At 49.5% G+C, this 23850-nt stretch overlaps 1 protein-coding gene across 1 annotated transcript in view; it reads left to right on the forward strand.

Annotated features, from left to right (window-relative positions):
• Window positions 1-23850, forward strand: part of ERBB2 (erb-b2 receptor tyrosine kinase 2) — a 110362-nt gene that overhangs the window by 71711 nt on the left and 14801 nt on the right. Inside the window, exons 10-20 of the mRNA XM_015416334.1 lie at window positions 479-552; window positions 674-764; window positions 3105-3304; window positions 5008-5140; window positions 5820-5910; window positions 8568-8728; window positions 11385-11432; window positions 15998-16136; window positions 17929-18051; window positions 20367-20465; window positions 21864-22049. Of these exons, the coding sequence (XP_015271820.1) occupies window positions 479-552; window positions 674-764; window positions 3105-3304; window positions 5008-5140; window positions 5820-5910; window positions 8568-8728; window positions 11385-11432; window positions 15998-16136; window positions 17929-18051; window positions 20367-20465; window positions 21864-22049 (1345 nt within the window). The remainder of the gene's footprint in view (window positions 1-478; window positions 553-673; window positions 765-3104; window positions 3305-5007; window positions 5141-5819; window positions 5911-8567; window positions 8729-11384; window positions 11433-15997; window positions 16137-17928; window positions 18052-20366; window positions 20466-21863; window positions 22050-23850) is intronic.

Consider the following 23850-nt stretch of genomic DNA (forward strand, 5'->3'; position numbering starts at 1 on the left):
GCCGAGCCAGGAGTGTGTGGGGGGGTATGGAAAAGAGGCGGGGGCTGTGTTTTTAAACGAAGTGTGCGCATGCGCCGTTGGGTGCTTGTGCGCATCCTGTGGAGACTTGAAAAAACACAACCTTTTTGCGACAGGACAAGGGCGGGCGCCAGATGCCACGACCTACCACCGGAAATGCAATCAGGCGCCTGCCCTTGCCCCGCTGTTTCCGGAAACTAGTACCTCGGAGGTACTAGTTTTTTTACCCCGCATCTTCGGCGGGAAGCCTCGGGTTCGCCACAGGAGCTCTACGCTTCCCAGATGTGGCGCTGTGATCGCGCCCGGAAAATCCGCCTATCTTCTGTCTCTGTAGCGTGGCTAATGCTCCGTGTGACCGCAGCCACAGTAAGGGGAGGTGTGGTAGAGGCGTAGCAGGAAAGCTTATGTGTATGCACCGTTCATTTTTCACCATTGCTTCCCCCCCCTCCTTTCCATCCAGGGATCCTTCCACAAATACCCCACCTCTGGCCCCTGAACAACTTCAAGCCTTTAAACACCTGAAGGATCTGACAGGTACATAAGAAGAACCCCACTCCCAGGTGAAGGGACTGCCGTAACATTACAGGGGGTAACCTGCTTCATACATTAGGGATTGTGTTTCTGAATCAGACAGCTTTTGTGTTTCTGTCCACAGGTTTCTTATTCATTGAATACTGGCCAGAAACCCTCCCAGATTTAAGCCCCTTCCAGAACCTCCAGGTGATCCGGGGACGAGCACTCTACAAGTAAGCTTTCTCCCAGCAGTTTGGCAGACATAAAATCTTCCGTTGTCGTACAGTCACTTCCAGCGTGATCGGTGGGCTTAGAGCGGAGTGGATATGCACGGGATTGTGCTGTACAAAAGTGATTTAGGACTTTCTGATTTTCTTGGTTTTAGGATTTGGGTTCAGAAATGGGTTTTTGTTTTATATTAACAAATGTGGATAGGATGTGTTTTATCCTGGTTTTGGAAGGGTAATTTGGAAATTTGGAAAGGTAAAGAAGAGTTAAGCTTTAAAATACTGCCAGACGAGAAAAAGAGAGGAGAATTAACAGTTCCAAATATAAAATTATATTATCAAGAGGCAGGCCTGGTCTGGATTATGGATTGGATTAAAAACCCCAGACAAAGAACAGTAAAACTTGAACCGGCAGGAAGAAAGGCGTACACAGTTATTTATGTATTAAGAAATCAATCAAAACTATTATAGCACAAGAATAAAGCCATACAATCAGGGAATATGGTTTACATGCTGGAATTTACTGAGCCCTTCAAACTTTCCGCTTATGTTCCCGGTAGAAGTTTATCATACATACACAAGAAACAAAAATGACTTTTTAACATTTGGGGAAAATCAAGTCTTGGCAAGATATTAAAGACGAAGGAATAAACTATTAAATGGCTGCTGAATTATCAATCAGTTTCAAGACTAAAGAAGATCATTGACATGGAAGGTGTAGCTCTACGACTGAGTTCGAGCAGTTGATTACAAAACAACAAAAACGATGGATATACAAGTTACTACTCCAGTTTAGAAATGTATGATCCAAATGGATGCAGAATTTTAGAGATCCAATTTATGGATCCATGGGAGCGCTTATGGGAAAAAAGAAATCAAGTTTACAGCCAGCCAGGCATTAAGAGAAAACTGGTACAATTGGTACAGCCAGGGGTAATTTCGTAGAAGAAGAGGTGCGGGAGCTTATTAGCATAACTCATTAGCATAACTCATTTGCATGACTCATTTGCATGTGCCACATCCATGACATCACCGGAAGTGTGTCAGAAGGCAACACCCACCGCTCAGGCTCCACTGGACTGCTTTGGATTGCTAGCTATTGGGGGGGGGGGGAATGTGCAGATCTGTCCTCGCAGAGGAGGGAGAGCTTCTACCTGAATAAAACCTGGTCTTAAAGGTGTCACTGGACTGTTTTGGGCCGGAGGGGGGGGTGAGCTCTGCAGCTTACCTGGCTGCTTCTTGCTCTGACTGAGGGCTGCTGGGAGCAGGGGGTGGGGCTTGTTGTATGTGCCCGTCCCCTAGGCTCTTTACTGCCGGAGCTCCGCTCCTGTGCGCTCCTGCAGGAAATGACCCCTACAGCCATTGCCACAGGGACCTCCTTGGATGGGATCCGGGTTGTGGCAATGATGAAAATGGCCGCTGGTTCACCTCCACCCTTTTCGTGAAAGGAAAAAAAGGATCTAAAGCGGGAGTCCCCAACCTCTTCGAGCCTGCAAGCACAATCTGGATGGCACCTGGGACGCCCAAGTGCAGGGGATAAGAGGGGCAAATTTTAAAAACACACTAGGAAAGAAGAGTCTGAGAGAGAGAATAAAGCCAACGGAGTAGTGGCCACTGTTGCTGAAGTGTCATTTTAATCTTTGCAGCCAATCAGTTCTCAGAAGCCCACCTGGCCACACCCACTTTCTGAAAACACTTGGCGGGCACCAAGAAAGGTGGCGGCAGGCAGGGGTCATTTCGCAGAAAAAGAGGTGCAGGCGCTCACTAGCATAACTCATTCGCATAACTCATTAGCATATGCCACACCCCCTGACATCACCGGAAGTGTGTCAGAAGGCGACACCCAACACTCAGGCTCACTGGACTGTTTTGGATTGCTAGCTATTGGGGGGGGGAATGTGCAGATCTGTCCTTGCAGAGGAGGGAGAGCTTGTACCTGAATAAAACTTGGTCTTAAAGGTGCCACTGGACTGTTTTGGACCGGGGGACCAGGGGGGAAGTCTGCAGCTTACCTGGCTGCTTCTTGCTCTGACTGAGGGCTGTTGGGAGCAGGGGGTGGGGTTTGTTGCATGTGCCTGCCCCCCGGGGTCTTTACTGCCGGAGCTCCGCTCCTGTGCGCTCCTGCAGGAAATGATCCCTGGCGGCAGGTACCATGGCGCCCCTGGGCACGCGTTGGGGATTCCTGGATCTAAAGTGTGATATCATCCAATGTACATACCAAGAAATGAGGCCTAAATATTTAGCGAATAAGTCTGGAGGGACGGTGATGGGCTCTTTTTTGGGGGGCACCGGGACCATATCCTTTGTGACAAAGGAGTCTTGTGTGTTTTTTCCCCCTTTTGCCAGCGGGGCGTACTCTCTGACTTTGCAGAACCTCCCCATCTCCTCGCTGGGCCTGCGTTCCCTGCACGAGATCAGCAGCGGCATGGTCCTCGTCCACCACAACCCCAACCTCTGCTTCATCCAGAACGTGCCTTGGGAGGACATTTTCAGGAACCCCCGACAGATGCTCTTCCACAACGACAACAAGCCCACGGAGCAGTGTGGTAAGGCAGGGCAGGGGTCGGCTGTGGAATCACAGAGTTGGGAGGGGGCATCCAGGCCATCTAGTCTGACCCCCTGGCTCAATGCCGGATCAGCCTACAGCATCTCTGACGAGTGTTTGTCCAGACGCTGCTTCAAGAGTGCCAGGGAGGGGGAGCTCAACCACCTCCCTGGGCAGCCCATTCCACTGTGGTACAACTCTGACTGTAAAGAAGTGTTTCCTAAGATCCAGTTGGTACCTTTTCCCCCCATAATTTAAATCAATTATTGTGAGTCCTGTCCTCCGCTGCCAACAGGAACCGCGCCCTGCCCTCCTCTAAGTGACTACCTTTCAAATCCTTCCAAGAGAGCCATCCTGTCATAAGAGAAGCCATGTTGGATTAGGCCATCCAGTCCAACACTCTGTGTCACACAGTGGCCCAAACCTAGGGGCCATCAGGAGGTCCAGCAGTGGGGCCAGGACACTAGGAGCCCTCCCACTGTTGCCCCCCCCCAAGCACCAAACAGAGCATCACTTCCCCAGACATAAGAACATAAGAGAAGCCATGTTGGATCAGGCCAGTGGCCCATCCAGTCCAACACTCTGTGTCACACAGTGGCCCAAACCTAGGGGCCATCAGGAGGTCCAGCAGTGGGGCCAGAACTCCAGAAGCCCTCCCACTGTTGCCCCTCCCAAACACCGAATGCAGAGCATCCCTGCCCCAGACAGAGTGTTCCATCTAGACCTTGTGGGTAATGGCCACTGATGGACCTCTGCTCCAGATGTTTCTCTAATCCCATCTTGCAGCTGCCACTACTTCTCTCCCCGCCCCCACCTCCCAAGTCTCTCAGTGTTTCCTCTTAGGGCTTGGTCTCCAGGCCTCCGATCATCCTCGTCGCTCTGTTCTGACCACATCCTTTCGGAAGGGAGGCCTACAGAACTGTGTACAGTTCTCCAGGTGTGGCCTGCTGCTGTTTTCTCAGACCTGGGGAAACCATTCCGACCTTGGCGTTTTGGGTGGGGCAGGAGCAAAATTGCCAGCGTATGAGAATTGTCGTGTGTGTGTTAACAGTGAGAGGCCTCTGCTTGAGACATGAGACCCCTTACCCCACTCCCGTCTGCCTCTTTCACACCCGTGGCAGACCTCCTGCCATTGTTGATGGAAAGGCAATGGAATTATATTTATTGATTTTAATTTATTTAATTCATTTATGCCTTGCCTGTCTCTGCGGTGGCTCAAGTGGTTAAGACGCTGAACTGCAGGCTGTGGAAGGTCGGTATTTCAGCAGTTCGAGACCCGAGTTGCCGCATGACGGAGTGAGCTTCCAGCTCCTGCCAACCTAGCAGTTCGAAAGCAAGAAATGGCAAGTAGATAAATAGGTACCACTTTGGTGGGAAGGGAACAGCGTTCCGTGCGCCTTGGTGCTTAGTCATGCCGGCCCCATGACCACGGAAACGTCTTCGGACAGTGCTGTCTCTTCGGCTTTGAAACAGAGATGAGCACCGCAACCCTAGAGTCGGACTCGACTGGCTTTCGAGCAAGGAAAACCTTTACCTTTACCTTTCTCCCCAATGGGGACCCAAAGCTGCCTGCATCATTCTCCTCCAAGGTCATGCAATGACCTTCCATGGCAGAAGTGGGGATTCGAACGTGGGTCTCCCAGATCGTAGTCCAACACTCTAGCCACCAGACCACAGGTTCTGTCTCATATCTCCTTTCTGCAGAGCTCGACGGTCAAACGTGCTTCTCCCTCTGCTCCAAGGGCCACTGCTGGGGACCTGCGGCGACTCAGTGTGTATCTTGCAGTGGGTTTCTGCGCGGAGAGGAGTGTGTCGAGAGCTGCAATATTCTGGACGGGTATGTGAGAAGGGTGTCGGTGGGACTGGGGTCCTGCCTGGCTGGAACACTAGTTATGCAACCCTCGAGGATGACTCTGAGGATGCCGTGTGAAAAGGAGACGGTTCACTTTTATGAAGGCCCGCAGACTTGCTAGATTTTTAAAAATGGCAATTAACAGGCTTTTCTGCATTCTCATTTTCCTTGCTTTGGGGTGTGTTGTTTTTTTTTTGCTCTGTATGTGTTTTGCTTCCTCTAGTGGTCATTGATATTTCGTTGGTTTATGTCCGGTGTATCTCCCTGAGGTTTTTATGCCAGACATAAACTGGTGTATTATTGAACTGACCACTAGAGGGAGCAAAACGTGTGCAGAACAGATCCCCGCCCCCAGTATTGCAGAGGTTTTTATGCCAGACATAAACTGGTGTATTATTGAATTGACCAGTAGAGGGAGCAAAATGTGTGCGGAACAGATTCCCGCCCCCGGTATTACAGAAAAGCCCAGTATTTCTGGGTTGTTGGTTTTGGTGCTGCTTAGTGGATTTTGTGTTCTCATGGGGCTGTTCAGGATGCAGGGAGATACCACATAATCACCCCGTCTTGGTTAACCTCATTGCCATTTAAAAACAAAACAAAAAAAATCGTAGAAACCGAGTGACTTCCCAAACTTTGGACTAATTGGCAATGCTTTCCCTTGCAGAGATGTCCGGGAACATGTCAACGGCACCCGTTGCCTTTCGTGCCACGCAGAATGCCTGCCCCAGAATGGCACAGAGACTTGCTACGGATCGGTAAGGGCTGAACAAACCAGGCCAGAGCAATTCTGGGGCCTCCTTTCTTAGCTCTGTCAACCCAAACCATTTCTAGTGTGCGTGATTCAAGAGATATGTGTCCCTTGCTAATTTGTCCATTTCAGCCATGTGTATCACGTTCTGTATCCATTCCCATTTTTCTGGTATTCTATCCTGCTTCCAAGATGTGCATAAGTCATTCTGGCAGTACTAATCAGGTACCACAACAGTGTCTTTTTTGTTACATTTACTTCTTCCATCTTAAGCCCTAGAAGTAATATCTCAGGTTCTTTCTTAAAAGTACATTTCAAAATTTTCTGCATTTCATCATGAACTTCTGTCCAAAAGGCCATAGCTTTATCACAAGTCCACCACATATGATAAAAAGAGCCTTCCATTAAGGGCTGAAATATATAAAGGTTTGGAATGTTTAGATTAAGATACTGTTACCTAGAAATTTAAGAGGATAAGGGGAAAGGGAAAATAGAAATATAAATGGGAAAGGGGGGGGGAAGGGGGGAAGAGCATTCCGGAAAGCCACCAAAGGGGAGGGGGGAGTTAATAGAAAGGGATATGTGACAAAAGAAATGTAATGTAATGTTGAAGGTGTTGTTATATCCAAAATAAAAGTTTTGACATGAAAAAAAAGAAAAAAGAGATGTGTGCCCCTCGCCACCTTTCTTTCCAGGTTCTTCCAACTCTAAAATCTTCAGTCTTAGAAAGACATTTTTTTCTCTTCAAGCCAGTGACACAAACAATATTGGCTGTTCTGAGAGCTTTTTTTTTTAAAAAAATGTGGCTTTGGATGATACCATCTGTTCTTCTAATAGGGTTGCTAACCTCCAGGTGTGGCCTGGAGATCCCCTGGAATTACAACTGATCCCCAGACAGGTTCTCTGGAGAAAATGGCTGCTTTGAAAGGTGGACTCTGTGGCACTGTACCCTGCTGAGGTTTCTTCCCTTCCCCCCCCCTCCTCAAACCTCACCCTCCACAGCCTCCATCCCACAAAAAATCTCCAGGAATTTTTCAACCTGGACTTGGCAGCCTTAACTTCTAAAAGCAAGGGTTTCAAGCCTTTTGGTGAACCCCTTCTACTTGGGCTAGGTTGCCGAGCAATCTGCTAGCATCTGTCGTGAACACCCTCCACGTCACAAAAGTTCTGGAGCATGAGAGGGTGAGCATTTTGTTCACGCGGCCCACTGCCTAGGCCTCCTGGCCTCGAAGGCGTCCTGTACAAACTTGGTGTCGTGGTTAAGTGCGCGGACATTCCAACTCTAAAATCTTCAGTCTTAGAAAGACATTTTTTTCTCTTCAAGCCAGTGACACAAACAATATTGGCTGTTCTGAGAGCTTTTTTTTTTAAAAAAATGTGGCTTTGGATGATACCATCTGTTCTTCTAATAGGGTTGCTAACCTCCAGGTGTGGCCTGGAGATCCCCTGGAATTACAACTGATCCCCAGACAGGTTCTCTGGAGAAAATGGCTGCTTTGAAAGGTGGACTCTGTGGCACTGTACCCTGCTGAGGTTTCTTCCCTTCCCCCCCCCTCCTCAAACCTCACCCCCCACAGCCTCCATCCCACAAAAAATCTCCAGGAATTTTTCAACCTGGACTTGGCAGCCTTAACTTCTAAAAGCAAGGGTTTCAAGCCTTTTGGTGAACCCCTTCTACTTGGGCTAGGTTGCCGAGCAATCTGCTAGCATCTGTCGTGAACACCCTCCACGTCACAAAAGTTCTGGAGCATGAGAGGGTGAGCATTTTGTTCACGCGGCCCACTGCCTAGGCCTCCTGGCCTCGAAGGCGTCCTGTACAAACTTGGTGTCGTGGTTAAGTGCGCGGACTCTAATCTGGGAGAACCGGGTTCGATTCCCCACTCCTCCAATCGCACCTGGCTGGATGACCTTGGGCAAGCCATAGTTCTGGCAAGAGCCGTTCTTGAAAAAGAGCAGTTTCTGTCAAGAGCTCTCTCAGCCCCACCTACCTCACAGGGTGTCTGTTGTGGGGAAGGGAAGGGAAAGGAGTTTGTAAGCCGCTCTGAGACTCCTTTGGGTAGTGAAGGGCGGGATATAAATCCAATCTCCTCCCCCTCCTCTTCTTCTTCTTCAACAAACCCCAACATTTCCCCTGGGAGAGGTGACTTTTTGTAAAGGAATGCTTACGATTCTTTGGGGGATTGCAGGGTCCCTTTCCCTCAACACGGTTTGGAAATCGGCTGTTCTGTAAGGTGACGTCTCCAAAACCAGTTATGAATCGAGACATTCTGATGGTCAACCGTCTGAAGCAGTGGAACAAATTTAGAGTCCAGTGGCACCTTTAAGACCAACAACGTTTTATTCACGGTGTGAGCTTTTGTGTGCTTTGCATGCCACAGCTCCACCCTCCAAAGCATCCCTTTCCTCCAGGGGACACTGATCTCTGTAGTCTGGAGTTGTAATTCCGAGGGATCCCCAGGTCCCACCAGGAGGCTGGCATCCCTGAGCCCCTTGTGCCATTCCCGAGGTTCCCCTGTCCTCAGAAGCAGCATTTCAGAAAGGTCGGTTGGCTGCTGGGGGGGGGGGGGGGGGGAGGAGAGGTTCTGTTCCAGCAGCACGCTTTCCACCCGTGGAACACGTAGTCTGGATCTAGCCAAGAGACTTCCTTCCTTCCTTCTTTCCCAGGAGGCAGAGCAGTGCGTGGCATGTGCCCATTATAGAGACGGCCTCTCCTGCGTGGAGCGGTGCCCCAGCGGCGTGAAGGTCGACGCCTCTTTTGTGCCCATATGGAAGTATCCCGACGAGGAGGGCGTCTGTCAGTTCTGCCCAACCAACTGCACCCACTCGTGAGTCGGCCGGGGAGACGGGCAGGGGAGGGAAGGAGCTGCTGGTGTTGGCAGCATGGGCTACTTATTTATCTGTTTATTTACATTATGTACAGCCCTCCTTTCTCTCAGGGACCCAAGGCAGACTACACAGAGCGAGGCAGGACAAGCACGAAGATATGGGACATTCACTAGCCGATGCGTGAGGGTTTTAGACGTCTGGAACCACCAGAATGAATTGAAACGCAGCAGAAGTGTTCACATGACACATTAAGCCGTACAGAGGCCCCCGCCACACGAGGGAAGAAGGGACGGCCAAAGTGCGGCTTTTAAAAAGCTGCACCTAAATAGGCACGCGGCGGCAGGATCATACAGAGCCCCTGAGCCGCTGTGCATTTGCTCCCCGGCACGATCAGATGCCGGGGAGACGGGGAGAAAGGCACGGGAGTCTGCTGAACTGAGCATGTCGGAGCATGCGCAGTTCGGCAAGGAGCCGGGGATGCGCCGGCGAAAGATCGTGCCGGCGATCCCATGGACAGCGTTACTGCGGCCGTTCGAAAAGAACCACCTCGGTAAGTGGTTCTTTTTTGGTGCGGATCATTGCTGGAAGGGCCGGATCGGGGACGGACACGGTACGCTTCCCAGATGTTGTGGTGGGATCGCGCCCGTTTGCGCCGTCCCCGTTCCGTCCGTTCCGTCCCGCTCCCGGCCCTAATCCTCTCATGTGGACAGGGCCAGTAATTACCTAAATTACTGGAGAGCCAGTTTGGTGTAGTGGTTAAGTGCGCGGACTCTAATCTGGGAGAGCTGGGTTTGGTTCCCCGCTCCTCCACTTGCAGCTGCTGGATGACCTTGGGCAAGCCATAGTTCTGTCAGAGCTGTTCTCTCAAGGGCAGTTTCTGTCAGAGCTCTCTCAGCCCCACCTGCCTCACAGGGTGCCTGTTGTGGGGAGGGGGAGGGAAAGGAGTTTGTAAGCCGCTCTGAGACTCCAAGCGAAGGGCAAGGTGTAAATCCAATCTCTTCTTCTTCTAAATGGGATCCTTCTTACAATAAGCTAAGCACAGCAGCATAGACGATTTGGCCACTAGAGGGGGCAAAACACCTGTGGGGGAAACCCCCCCCCCAAAGAAACAGGAACTTACAAATGAGGAAAATGCAGAAAAGCCCTTTGTGGATTTTATAAACTCAAAGTAATATAGGCACGGCTTGCACTGTAACATTAGAGCAGGGTTGCCAGATGACTAGCTCACACTGTGGGACCGTATGAAAATGAGGGTCAGAATGGTTCTTTTATCAGAATGTAAACTTGGAAAGGAACACTGCATTTTAATCCTAAATAAAGGACAGGTTCTTGAAATTATGAATGGTAGCAAGCCTACATCTGGGTAACGTTGTGATGGAGTTATGAGCAGTACATTTTCCATGTTTATAATAAAGAAAAATATAGGCCCCGGTCACACGAGAGGTTTTGGGCCAGGAGAGGGACGGATCGGGGGCGCAGCAAACGGGCGCGATCCCACAGCAACAACTGGGAAGCGTGGCGTTCCCGATCCGGCCCTTCCACCCAAAACCCCACATCAAAAATAAACCACCTACCTAGGTGGTTCTTTGGGAAAGGGCGCATCAAGGCCGGCCGTGGGATCGCCGGCGCGTCCTTCCGCCGGCTCATCCCCGGCTCCTGGCCGAACTGCGCATGCTCAGACATGCGCAGTTCGGCAGCCTCCCCCTCCCAACTGTCGCTTCCTCCCCGGCATCTGATCGTGCTGGGGAGCAACGGCGCTGCAGCTCAGGGGATCCGTGGGATCCCACCGCAGCGTCTCTATTTTGGTGCGGCAGGGACCATAACAAGTAATAATGCCCGGACAAACAAAAGAAGAAGATGTGCAGTTCAATAAAAGATACCTGTCAGAACCCACAGCTCACAACGAAGTTCACGCATTCAGGAACGGTTATACTTTTGTTGCAAAGCTATAGGTGCAGTAACACAGGCCCTGTTAATCCCGCCGCAGCGTCTCTATTTTGGTGCGGCTTTTAAAAGCCGCACTTTGCCCGGTTTTTTTCCTGCCGTGCGGCAGGGACCATAACAAGTATAAATGCCAGAACAACAAACAGAAGAAGATGTGCAGTTCAATAAAAGATACCTGTCAGAACCCACAGCTCACAACGAAGTTCACGCATTCAGGAACGGTTATACTTTTGTTGCAAAGCTATAGGTGCAGTAACACAGGCCCTGTTAAGAATGGCGGCAACCCATAGAGCCTCATAGGATATAGGGTATTCGTATGCACCCCCCCCCCCCACAGTACTGGCCAATTAGGCGGCCTCCTGCACGCAGGATAAGGCTTAGAGACTGTTAGTTAGCTGAAAAAGCTGGGAAGCAGGAGTCTCTCACGGTGCCAGGATTCACCCAAGGAGTTTCCTACTCTGGGCATGGAGCAGGGGGGTGTCCCTGGGGGAGTGTGGGGGTGGGTAGCTGTGAATTTCCTGCGTTGTGCAGGGGGTTGGACTAGATGACTTGTGGGGTCTCTTCCAGCTCTATGGCTTCTGTGTTTCTTCCTCTAAAAATTGGCCCACAGACATTCCGTATAACTGTGGGTTGTATGCAAAGCTCAACAGGATGCTTAGGGTTGCAGCGCATCGAATGGTGGCACAGCAAACCAGGTGTGTCTCTTTCCAGGTGCACGCTACGGGATGGACTTGGCTGCCCGCTGGACCAGAAGCCAAGGTACTGAGCTGCATTCCCCGCATGTTCCCCCAAGGGCACTAGGGCCGGGGAGCCAAAACCTCCTGGATATTCCAGGCCCCAAGAGCATCAAACTTGCTGTGACCAGGGCCAGGGCGTTTTCGGTGGTGCCTCCTGCCTGGTGGAATGAGCTCCCAGAAGAGATCTGGGCCCTGCGGGACCTTGTGCAGTTCCACAGGGCCTGCAAGACGGAGCTCTTCCGCCAGGCTTTTGAGTGTAGGAGCCATCAACCTTTCTTCATTACTGCACTTTACCACCGCTGGTGCGGGTATCACCTGGAGGGTGCGAGACGTCCCTGGCAGATGACAGGGTTTGGGGGGGACATGTACTGTGGTTATTCTGTTATAACATCTTCAGAACACCATCTTGGTTTTATGACTTGGAGTGAGTATCGGAGCACCGATTTTTATTATTGTATACTATTTTAATAACTGTATGAGGCCGTATTATTGTATTTTTATACTGTTTTATTGTTATAAATTTGGCATGTATGCCTTTGTTAGCCGCCCTGAGCCTTCGGGGAGAGCGGGATATAAATCTAAAGAATGAATGAATGAATGAATAAATAAATAAATAAATAAATATAGAGGAACAAAACGAAAGAGGGGCCCAGCGGGACCTAACAAAATGCATTCTGTCGCAGGCTTTTTTGAGTCAGAGCTCACTTCCTCAGGTGCATGGGAATGTCAACCCTGAGTGGCTGCATTTCTATTTGAAATATATAGCATGTTGTAGAGAGGGTAACATTTGGGAGCGTTGGGATTTTGGAAGGTACAGAGTGTGGACAAAAGCTATGCTGCTCTCCAGGACTGTGTTCTTTGTCAGGGAAACCAATGGGGGGAAAAACAGATTTCAATTTTAAAGATTTAAGAGTTTCTAGTCCTGGTGTCTGCAGAGAGAAGTCTTCAGGACTGTTGTTAAGGGCTGGGGATCCCTTTGTGTGCCTTAAAGTCTGCAGAAACCATCCCTGGTCGCAACCTTGGGAGGATTCAGCGTGGGGTGATTAAAAATCAGCTTCAGGGGGCACTCAAGCCCTCATTGGAAGTTGTTGATGGGTTCCTTTCCCACCTGCCCCTTACTGCAGCCGGAGAGGGTGTGTTCGCAGACGTGTGCCCTGAAGTGGAGAAGGAGCTGGGTTGTCGGAAGGCGGCCGTTGAGTGATTCTCAGAACAAAGCAGCCTTTTTGCTTTCTGAGTGTTGTGGAGAAACTATTACAGCAGGCACATAGCCAGGGTTTTTTAATTCGGGGGTCTTTTAAATACGTCGGGGGGCACTGACGTTTATCACAAAAATAAACATTGTTTTTAAAAAACTCACGCTGGCCAATTGGATCACGCTGCCTTTGCCACGCAGCTGGAGAGAGCGTGCCGGAGTCATGCCAGGGAAACTGACCGGCCACTGGGAAGGGGGGGCCGGGGGAGCAGACTGTGCTTGGGGAAGGGGCCAGAGGAAGCTGGAAGAATCGCGCTAAAGAAATGATAAGGGGTACTGCCAACCTAGCAGTTCGAAAGCAAAAAATTGCAAGTACATAAATAGGTACCACTTCGGTGGGAAGGGAACAGCGTTCCGTGCGCCTTAGTGTTTAGTCATGCCGGCCACATGACCATGGAAACGTCTTCGGACAGCGCTGGCTCTTCGGATTGGAAACGGAGATGAGCACTGCAACCCTAGAGTCTGACTCGACTGGCTTTCGAGCAAGGGAACCTTGACCTTTTACTTACTCTATGTGAAAAAAATTACAAGTTGTCTGCTCGGGAGAGATGTATTGAGCCAAATACCTTGATAGTCGTTTGAAATTCCTCATGAAGAAAATGCTGTCTTAAGATAACGGATGAGAAAATATTGTTAAGAAAAGAACACACACTGTTCAGAAGAAGTGTCTGCAACGGAACGGAACACAATTCCGGAAAGTGTCGATAAAAAGTGAAGGAGTATGAAGATAGTAGCTTGAAATTCCTCATGAAGAAAATGCTGTCTTAAGATAACAGAGGAGAAAATATTGTTAAGAAAAGAACACGCACTGTTCAGAAGAAGTGTGGGCGGCATGCAGGTGGTGAGAGGGCTTGCCAGCAGTGCTCCCTCTAAGCGGTGGAGTCTTGTGAGCAAAAATTCAACTTTGTGAGCTACCGGCATTAAAGTGGTGAGCGAGTGATTTGGCTGCTGCATAAATCAGTTTGCTCTGGAGCCCTCCTTCCTGAGCGAAGACAAAAATGTGTGAGCCGGAGGCTAAAAAACTGTGAGCTAGCTCACACTAACACAGCTTAGAGGGAACGTTGCTTGCAAGTGGGCAGGAGAACAGTGTGCAAGCAAGTGAAGATGTTCAGGTGGGTGGGCGGGCAAGAAAATGTATTTATTTGTTTATTTCGGCTTATATTCCGCTAGTTTGGTGTAGTGGTTAGGTGCGCGGACTCTAATCTGGGAGAACCAGGTTTGATTCCCCACTCCTCCACTCGCAGCTGCTGGATGACCTTGGGCAAGCCATGGTTTTGCCAGAGCTGTCCTTGAAAAAGATCAGTTTCTGTCAGAGCTCTCTCAGCCCTACCTGCCTCACAGGGTGTCTGTTGTGGGGAGGGGAAGGGGAAGGATTTTGTAAGCCGCTCTGAGACTCCTTTGGGTAGTGAAGGGCAGGGTATAAACCCAATCTCTTCTTCTCCTCCTTCTCCCTGCGCATGGGCTCAGAGTGGATGACAACAGAAGTTAAAGCATTTCACAGTAAGAATTAAGACACTTCCTAAAAATCATCCATTGTGAATGGTTAAAAGAGTTTTAAACCAAGCTATAAACAAAACAGACGGCACAGCGGTTTAATACGGTAGCCACAATAAACCGGAGCCGCTCAGCCGTCGCCCAAACTGTGGGTCTTCCTCTGATGGGCTGTTTGAGAATGTATTTATTTATTTATTTATTAAGATTTATACCCCGCCCTCCCCGCAGAGCGGGCTCAGGGCGGCTTACAAGGGGCAAAGCCCATATAAAACAGATAAAAGCAATAAAACATTAATAACAATTAATAAAAATTATACTCAATTTAACAAGCTGGTCTCCGGATGGTTCTCCGTGGGTGATTTTATCCTATAGCTCAACCAGGTAAATCCAGTGGCCACGCAGAAATTGTGGCAGATCTTCCTGGGCCATCCTCAACCCCAGATTAGAGTCCGCGCACTTAACCACTACACCAAAACGATAATAAATGTCACGCAGGTAACAACAGTTTCATGTAAATCTGTTAGGACCACAAGGTGGGATTGAATGGGCCCTTTCAACGATTTCGGAACTAGTGCAGGGAGGCCAGCTAAGATAGATGCCACAGCCTCACCGAAAGGCCTGGCGGAACAACTCCGTTTCACAGGCCCTGCGGAACGGTAACAGGTCGGGGTCTGCTAAGGGGCCTGGGCCCCCCCTGGGCAATGCTCCCTCTAAGCTGTGGAGTCTTGTGAGCAAGAGTTCTACTTTGTGAGCTACCGGCATTACTACTGTAACGCTCTCTACATGGGGCTGCCTCTGTCGCAAATTCGGAAGCTGCAGCTAGTGCAGAATGCTGCAGCCAGGCTGTTGATGGGTCTCCCTAGACGGGATCACATCCGGCCTGTGCTGAAAGCGCTACACTGGCTGCCAATGGCGTACCGGATTCGCTTCAAAGTGCTGGTTCTTACCTTTAAAGCCCTATATGGCCAGGGTCCGACCTACCTAAGGGACCGCCTTTCCCCGCATGTTCCCCCAAGGGCACTACGGTCGGGGAGCCAAAATCTCCTGGATGTTCCAGGCCCCAAGACCATCAAACTTGCTGCGACCAGGACCAGGGCGTTTTCGGTGGCGGCTCCTACCTGGTGGAATGAGCTCCCAGAAGAGATCCGGGCCCTGCGGGACCTTGTACAGTTCTACAGGGCCTGTAAAACGGAGCTCTTCCACCAGGCTTTCAAGTAGGAGCCGCCGCCACCATTATTCCATCAACGCCTTTCCATCACCGCACTCTACCACCGCTGGTACGGGTGTCATCGGGGGTGCGGGACGTCCCTAGTGGACGACAGGGTTGTGGGGACCTATATTGCTGTTGTGGTTCAGCTGTAACACCTTCAGAACACCACTTTGGTTTTATGATTCGGAGTGAGTATTGGAGCACCGACATTTTATTTTTTATTAATTTTAATCAACTGTGGTATTCTGTATTTATTGTATTTATATTGTTTTTATGGTTACAATCTGGCATTTGTCCTTGTTAGCCGCCCTGAGCCTTTGGGGAGGGCGGGATACAGATCCAAAGAATAATATAATAAATAATAAATAAAGTTGCGAGGGAGCGATTTGGCTACTGCATCAAGCAGTTTGCTTTGGAGACATCCTTTCAGAGCGAAGACGAAATTGTGTTAGCCGGAGGCCAAAAAATTGTGAGCTAGCTCGCATTCACTCAGCTTAGAGGGAACACTGCCCCTGGGCCCTCTCTACCCAGGGCCCCCTAAAACCTGGAAGCGGCTCTGTTGGGCCTTCCTGAAGCAGTCGTGGTTGTCTTGGCCTGACGGCTCTCTCCGCCTCCCTCTCCCTCTCTCCAGCCAGGCCACGTCCATCATCGCTGGTGTGGTGGGCGCGGCACTCGTCCTGGTCCTCTTGTTCCTCATCATCATCTGCATCAACCGGCGGAAGCAGCAGGAGCGGAAGCACACGATGCGGCGCCTCCTCCAGGAGACGGAGGTAGGGGTGTTTCCGCGTGGCCTGGCTTCCTGCTGCCAGCTTGGGCACAGCCAGATTTTTGGCTGCTGGGACAGGAAGGAGGGGGGGTGTCCCGTTTGAGCATCCAGAAGGCCCGTGCTGGGAATCCCGGGACCTGCGTGAACCAAGAGCCACGCGGGATGTGGGCTGTCATAAAGAGGGGTATTGGGCGAGATTGTGTGAAAAAACTGGCTGGATCCAGCCCTTGGATTGTTGGGCAGATTCATGCTTAAGGGTCTGGATTTTAGCAGTGGTGAGGAATGTGTGCCTGTGCGGGTCCATTGAGTCACGGAGCTTCCATGTTCCGGAGCAGTATACCTCTGGATAGAAGCTGTTGCAAGTAACCGGGGAAGGCTGTTGCCTTCGTGCCCTACTTGTGAGCATCCTGTCGGCTGCTTCTTTGGAAACACAGATACTGGGATAGATGGACCGGGGTCTGATCCTACAAGGCAGTCCTTATGTACAGAAAGCATTCCCAAAGACGTCCCCTCCTGAATAACCCTTGCAGGGGTACTGAACGGCTCATGTGAATGAATGCCACCCCGAAAGGTTTAGCAGCTTGGTAGAGGAGCTGCGGTGGCTCAAGTGGTTAAGACGCTGAACTGCAGGCTGTGGAAGGTCGGTATTTCAGCAGTTCGAGACCCGAGTTGCCGCATGACGGAGTGAGCTTCCAGCTCCTGCCAACCTAGCAGTTCGAAAGCAAGAAATTGCAAGTAGATAAATAGGTACCACTTTGGTGGGAAGGTAACAGTATTCCGTGTGCCTTGGTGTTTAGTCATGCCGGCCACATGACCACGGAAACGTCTTCGGACAGCGCTGGCTCTTCGGCTTTGAAACAGAGATGAGCACCGCAACCCTAGAGTCGGACTGGACTGGCTTTTGAGCAAGGGAACCTTTACCTTTACTAGTAGGATCCCAAAAAAACTTCTTCTTTCTCATCACTGGCCTTGCTCCCTCATAAGAACATAAGAGAAGCCATGTTGGATTAGGCCAGTGGCCCACCCAGTCCAACACACTGCGTCAAACAGCAGCCGAAACTCATGGGCCATCAGGAGGTCCACCAGCGGGGCCAGAACTCCAGAAGCCCTCCCACTGTTGCCCCCCAAGCACCAAGAAGACAGAGCATCACTTGCCCCAGACATAAGAACATAAGAGAAGCTATGTTGAATCAGGCCAGTGGCCCACCCAGTTCAACACACTGCGTCACACAGCGGCCGAAACTCATGGGCCATCAGGAGGTCCACCAGCGGGGCCAGAACTCCAGAAGCCCTCCCTCTGTGGCAGATGACCGGAAGGCCTGGCGTGATCTGGTCCATGAGGTCGCGAAGAGTCGGACTCGACTGTGTGACTGAACAACAACAACATGCTTGTAGCCACCACCACTTCCTGCGGCAGTGAATTCCTTGTGTTCATTACTCTTTGGGTGAAGAATTCGTTTAATTGAGCACCCCAGAGTTCTTCCGGATCCTGCATCGGTGAAGTGGGCAGCAACTGAAAGGGGCTTTTCTCCCCCCTCCCCCTTGAGGCCTGCCTGGGGGCGGCCTTGCCGGCCTTGAGGCACCAGGCGAAAACCTTTCTGGTAGCCCCCGGCTTTGAACTGGCGTTCCCTCCCTCTTTAGTTGTCTGTTTCAGTATTTTTGTCTTAACGGTCTCCCGTCTCGTATCCCGCGGGTCTGCCCTTTGGATGACTCACTGTCGTTGGCCGAAACCAGGGAAAGCACCTCTCTGTTTCTGTCTTTTCCGGTATCTTCTCCTCTCTGCCCACGATCGGCAGCTGGTGGAGCCCTTGACTCCCAGCGGAGCTCTGCCTAACCAGGCTCAGATGCGCATCCTCAAGGAGACAGAGTTGAAGAAAGTCAAGGTTTTGGGGTCCGGCGCCTTTGGGACAGTGTACAAGGTGAGCAGAGGGGAAGTTGCCCAGCTACAAGGGTTTGGCGTAGTGGTTAAGTGCGCGGACTCTGATCTGGGAGAACTGGGTTGGATTCCCCACTCCTCCACTCGCACCTGGCTGGATGACCTTGGGCAAGCCGTAGTTCTGATAAGAGCTGTCCTTGGAAAAGAGCAGTTTCTGTCAAGAGCTCTCTCAGCCCCACCCGCCTCACAGGGTGTCTGTTGTGGGGAGGGGAAGGGAATGGAGTTTGTAAGCCGCTCTGAGACTCCCTTGGGTAGTGAAGGGCGGGGTATAAATCCAGTCTCTTCTTCTTTTATAAAGGGGCCAACTGGCGGAGACCTGGGAAAGTTTCCCAGATAACTTATGGCTCAACATTAACTTGGTACATAGAACGAAGTCTGAGGCCAGGGGGGCTTTTTAATTTTATTTTAATGTGTACTATTTGTTAGGAGCTGCGGTGGCTCAAGTAGTTAAGACGCTGAACTGCAGGCTGTGGAAGGTCAGTAGTTCAGCAGTTCGAAAGCAAGAAATTGCAATTAGATAAATAGGTACCACTTCGGTGGGAAGGGAACAGCGTTCCGTGTGCCTTGGTGTTTAGTCATGCCGGCCACATGACCACAGAAATGTCTTTGGACAGCGCTGGCTCTTTGGCTTGGAAACGGAGATGAGCACCGCAACCCTAGAGTCGGATTCGACTGGCTTTCGAGCAAGGGAACCTTTACCTTTACTATTTATTAAAAGATGTCAGCTAATCAAATAACCTTACAGCCCTCCTCTCCCTCTCAGAAAGCAGTACAACAAACTCCAAAGATTCAAAGAAAAAGGAGGAGGGGTGGCAAATATCAAATATGTTTAAAGTGTTGAAGCAATCAGAGCCAAATCACTGAACAATGTCAACATGCAAACATGTAAACATGAAGATTTGTCTTTAAAATCTTGGTCACTACGCCAGAACTGTATTTCAATGCCAAAGCAGGGCTATGAAAACATTAAGATACATGCACATAATATATTAAGCAAGGAAAAATTGCTCGTTATATTGTCTGTCATTGTTAATGGATATAAAAAGCAGTGCTAAGGGACTGAGTTTTACTTAACTTTATTTTACCGTTTCATAGCTATTATAGAATATCTGTATGCCAAAGTAGATATGAAGTTTCAATTTTATAACCTTGATTCTAGTGCTAGATTTGTATTTTAATATTAAAGCTGAACTGTGAAAATGTTATGGTATATGCATACAATACTTTAGGTATGAAAAATACCTCCTATACGGCTTAATATTGTTAATAGATACCAAAAGCTAAATTGAACATATGCAAAATAGTAGTAACAAGTCTTCCTGTATTACAACTTATTATAATATATTACCTTTAAATGATAATTCTCCTTGGTAAATTTTAATAAAGGGCAAAAAAAAAATGTAAACAGCTGCAAAATCCAGGCAGAACGGAAAGACTATATACTGTAAGATTAAAAATACTAAATTAAAAAACTGAGGACCTACTTTGGAAAAGACACCCACCTATCTTACTAGGTGAGATCCAAAAGTAGTCACTTAACTAGGGAGCAATCCACAAATCTCCCCCCCTTAACTATGTGCAATGATTAGGAACATACAGTTCAAACAGTTTAAACGGCAAAACAGTCATTCAACATATTGATTCAAACAGTATAGAAAAAATCCAAACCTTTTCCTTTCAGCAACAGTTAATGTGCTTATGTAGAACTAACACGATCGGTAGCCATTGGAGACACAGAGTCTCTGATAGACAATGTAGTGTTCTTTTCGGGGGGACCCGGGGACTGCAAACGGCGTTTCGGGTTGCGTCGGTTTTCATCAGCCTCTTCAGAGATATGTAGTGCCTCTAACAGTTCATAGCCTGAGTCCTCGTCTCAGGGGCAACTTTAAGACGAACGAGTTTAATTCTGGGCATAAGCTTCCGTGTGCACGCACGCTTCTTGAGATATCTTATACCCAGAACGGAACTTTGTTGGTCTTAAAAGAGCCCCTGGATTCAAAAATAGATTGGAATCTTGGGGCAAAACACGGAGAAGACCCTGAGAATGCCCCGACCACATTGCTGCGGCATCTTGCCATGAGAACTGGTATCTCCTTGATGTACTCCCCCCCCCAGCTGATTGTTTAGCTCTGTCTGGCCCTGCACATCATGTTGTGACCCCCCCCACCCCGTTTAATGGCCCCCATTGAGAAACTAACCATACAGTAGGCCAGAGTCTCGTGGTGGGCGCCCCCCCCTGCGATCATCATCCAAGTAAATGCTGAATTTACTCGCCTTGCTTCCTTGTCCTCTCTTCAGGGCGTTTGGATCCCAGATGGTGAGAGCGTGAAGATCCCAGTAGCCATTAAAGTCCTGCGGGAAAATACGTCACCCAAAGCCAACAAGGAGATTTTGGACGTGAGTAAGAGAGGCTTGGCCCTGAGCTGGCTGGCCCTGGCTGGCACAATCTCATCAGATCTCAGAAACTAAGCAGGGTCTGCCCTGGATAGAGATGTGAAGGCCTGGAAAAAAACCGGAAAAATTAGGGGGGGAAACCGTTTTTTCCCGAAAAATTGGAAAAATTGAAAAAAGAAACAAAAACTGATTATGGAACATTTTATTTTAACATGATGAATAAAATATTTTAAGACAAGGTGTTCAAATATTTTCCAAATCATTTCTAAAAAATATGTACGGTATCAGATTGATCTAATTTCTGTGCACTGAGGACAAGCAAGTCCTAGGTTAGAAACTGAACTCTCCAATGCAAGAACAAGATGCATTTCTTCCTTTAGGAGGTGCTGTTGTCACAAGAAAAGAAAAAGGGTTCAGTTTTGTTTTTGCATGTGAGTGGGTATTCTGTTCGTAATAATTGTTTGGATACACTATATTTTTAATACGCTAGTTGTGATCATTTCATGCCAAGTAAAAATGTCCATAGTCATATTTTATGTTCCTAAAGTAACAGAAGGACTTTCAATCTGGAAAAGAAAAAAGAAGCGCTAATGTAGCATTTTTTTCAATTTTTCTGAAAATTTCCGTTTTTTTCCGAGTTTCAAAATTTCTGGCTCTGGCTAATGTTTGGCTGTGACTTGATGGCCTGCTGTAGGGGTGCCCTTCTTCCAGCAGGGGGCAGCAGACTACAGTTCATCAAACAACTCCTTCTGAGGGCCAAACTCCCCTGCATGTTGAGTAGCCCCTGTGAGTTTTATTGGGCCTCAGCCAGTTCTGTTCCCAAAAGAAGACCTCTGCTTAACACCTTCCAGGCCATAACTACAGCGGAGCTTTGGGACTCTGCCCCCTTTCTTAAAGGCACAGTCCCACAAGAATTTTTCACGTAGTTGCTTTTTTCAGTAATTTTCAATAATTTAAAAACATTTCTTAAAGGTGTGCACTCCTTTAAGCAGAGTGGGGGGCTGTCGTTGACTAATTTCCGCACTGAGCAAGGGGGTTGGAGTAGGTGACCTCTAGGATCCCTTCTAACTCTGTGTCCAGAAACTGGTCTCCTTTAAGAGGGTTTTTCTGCTTAAGTGTCAGCTTTCTTGACTATAGAAGTCCTCACCCCCACCTGCCGACTTGTTCTCAGAATTCTTGCTTAGGCTGGCAGAAGTGATTAACTTGCAGCAGCTGAGAACTGTCATCTCAAGTGGTTGACAGCTTGCAATTTAGAGATTTATCCCAGTTACAGCTTTCTATCAGCTGAATGGTTTTTCTTTCTGCACTGAGAACTTCAGCCCCACCGGAAAAAAAAATTGCCCCACAAACCAGAAAATCCTAGTTACTAGCCTGACGCCTTCCCTTTCTCGTCTCCTCCAGGAAGCATACGTCATGGCAGGTGTGGGCAGCCCGTACGTCTCGCGGCTGCTGGGCATCTGCCTCACTTCCACAGTCCAGCTGGTCACGCAGCTGATGCCGTACGGTTGCCTGCTGGACTACGTCAGGGAGAACAAGGAGCGCATTGGGTCCCAGGACCTTCTGAACTGGTGTGTGCAGATCGCCAAGGTAGGTGGGGCTTCGAGGCTGCGGTGGGGCTCTGTAGCAATGGCCCGCCTGGTGTGTGTGTGTAAGTCGTGTGTAGCAGTAGCGATCAACTTTTTCAGACCTATCATTACCATTAACTTGGCACATGGGATCCTGTTTTAACGGCTTTACTGCCTGCAGTTGTGTTCCCTTCTAGATCTTCTTCCTCCATCTCTCTATCCCATCCCATCCTCTCTCCTCTCCTAACTTTCTTCTCATAGGGATAACTTCTAAATAAGAAAGAGAAAAATTGGGGTTACCTACTTAGTAAGTGCATTTCTGGACCGTCCTTCCGACAGGGAACTCAGAAAGATGTGCCCGGTTTCCCCATCTCCTTTTATCCTCCCAACAGCCTTGCAAGGCAGGGCTGGCTGGGAGTGTGTGAGTGGCCCAAGGTCATCCGGTTAGCTTCCAGGGCAGAGTGCGGCATCCAGCCTGGGCCTCCTGGATCCTGGTCCAGCCTTCTGACCGTTGGTTGTCTTCCGGTGCTGCTGGTGTAACCCATCTTAGGTCAGATCACAAGCCACTTAGGACCCACCCCCACCAGTTGGAGACCAATGTTGAATGTAACTGGGGTTAGGAGAACCGTTAGAAAGCCAATCAGTGTTGACGTCCTCAGTATCCTAAATAAGAAAGAGAAAAATTGGTGTTACCTACTTAGTAAGTGCATTTCTGGACCGTCCTTCCGACAGGGAACTCAGAAAGATGTGCCCGGTTTCCCCATCTCCTTTTATCCTCCCAACAGCCTTGCAAGGCAGGGCTGGCTGGGAGTGTGTGAGTGGCCCAAGGTCATCCGGTTAGCTTCCAGGGCAGAGTGCGGCGTCCAGCCTGGGCCTCCTGGATCCTGGTCCAGCCTTCTGACCGTTGGTTGTCTTCCGGTGCTGCTGGTGTAACCCATCTTAGGTCAGATCACAAGCCACTTAGGACCCACCCCCACCAGTTGGAGACCAATGTTGAATGTAACTGGGGTTAGGAGAACCGTTAGAAAGCCAATCAGTGTTGACGTCCTCAGTATACAGACAATCCCCTCTGCTTTTTATAAGCTGCTTAAAAGAGTGACATTTCAGCCAGCAAATAGATCGAGACGGGCAGCGGCGTTAGTCTGCCTGTAGCAGCAGAAAAGAGCCAGAGTCCAGGAGCACCTGAAAGACTAAGAACATTTGTGGCAGGGGAGGAGCTTTCGCGAGTCACGGCTCACCCTTCCACAAATTTTGCTAGTTTTTAAGGTGCTCCTGGACTCTTGCTTTTTTCCCCAGTAGTATGTGTTTCCTGGGGATCAGGCTTTTTCAGAGGTGGTGTCCAATGCCCCCCCTCTAAGCTGTGGAGTCTTGTGAGCAAAAATCCTACTTTGTGAGCTGCTGGCATTAAAGTTGTGAGCAAGCAATTTGGCTGCTGCATCAATCAGTTTGCTCTGGAGCCATCCTCCCTGAGCTAATGTGTGAACCGGAGGCTGAAAAAATCTGTGAGCTAGCTCACACTAACTCAGCTTAGAGGGAACACTGGTGGTGTCCCCTTTGTGGAATTCCATCCACCGCAAAGCACATTTCAGGGATTAGCTGTGTTAGTCAGCCAGTGTTAGCCAGTTTGGTGTAGTGGTTAAGTGTGCGGACTCTAATCTGGGAGAACCGTGTTTGATTCCCCACTCCTCCACTTGCACCTGCTGATGTGACCTTGGGTCAGTCACAAGCTCTGGCACAGCTGTCCTTGAAAAAGAGCAGTTTGTGTCAGAGTTCTCTCAGCCCCACCCACCTCACAGGGTGTCTGTTGTGGGGAGGGGAAGGGA

The sequence above is a fragment of the Gekko japonicus genome, unplaced genomic scaffold (genome assembly GCF_001447785.1).
Source record: "Gekko japonicus isolate JY-2015 unplaced genomic scaffold, Gekko_japonicus_V1.1 scaffold875, whole genome shotgun sequence".
NCBI classification, from domain to species: domain Eukaryota; kingdom Metazoa; phylum Chordata; class Lepidosauria; order Squamata; family Gekkonidae; genus Gekko; species Gekko japonicus.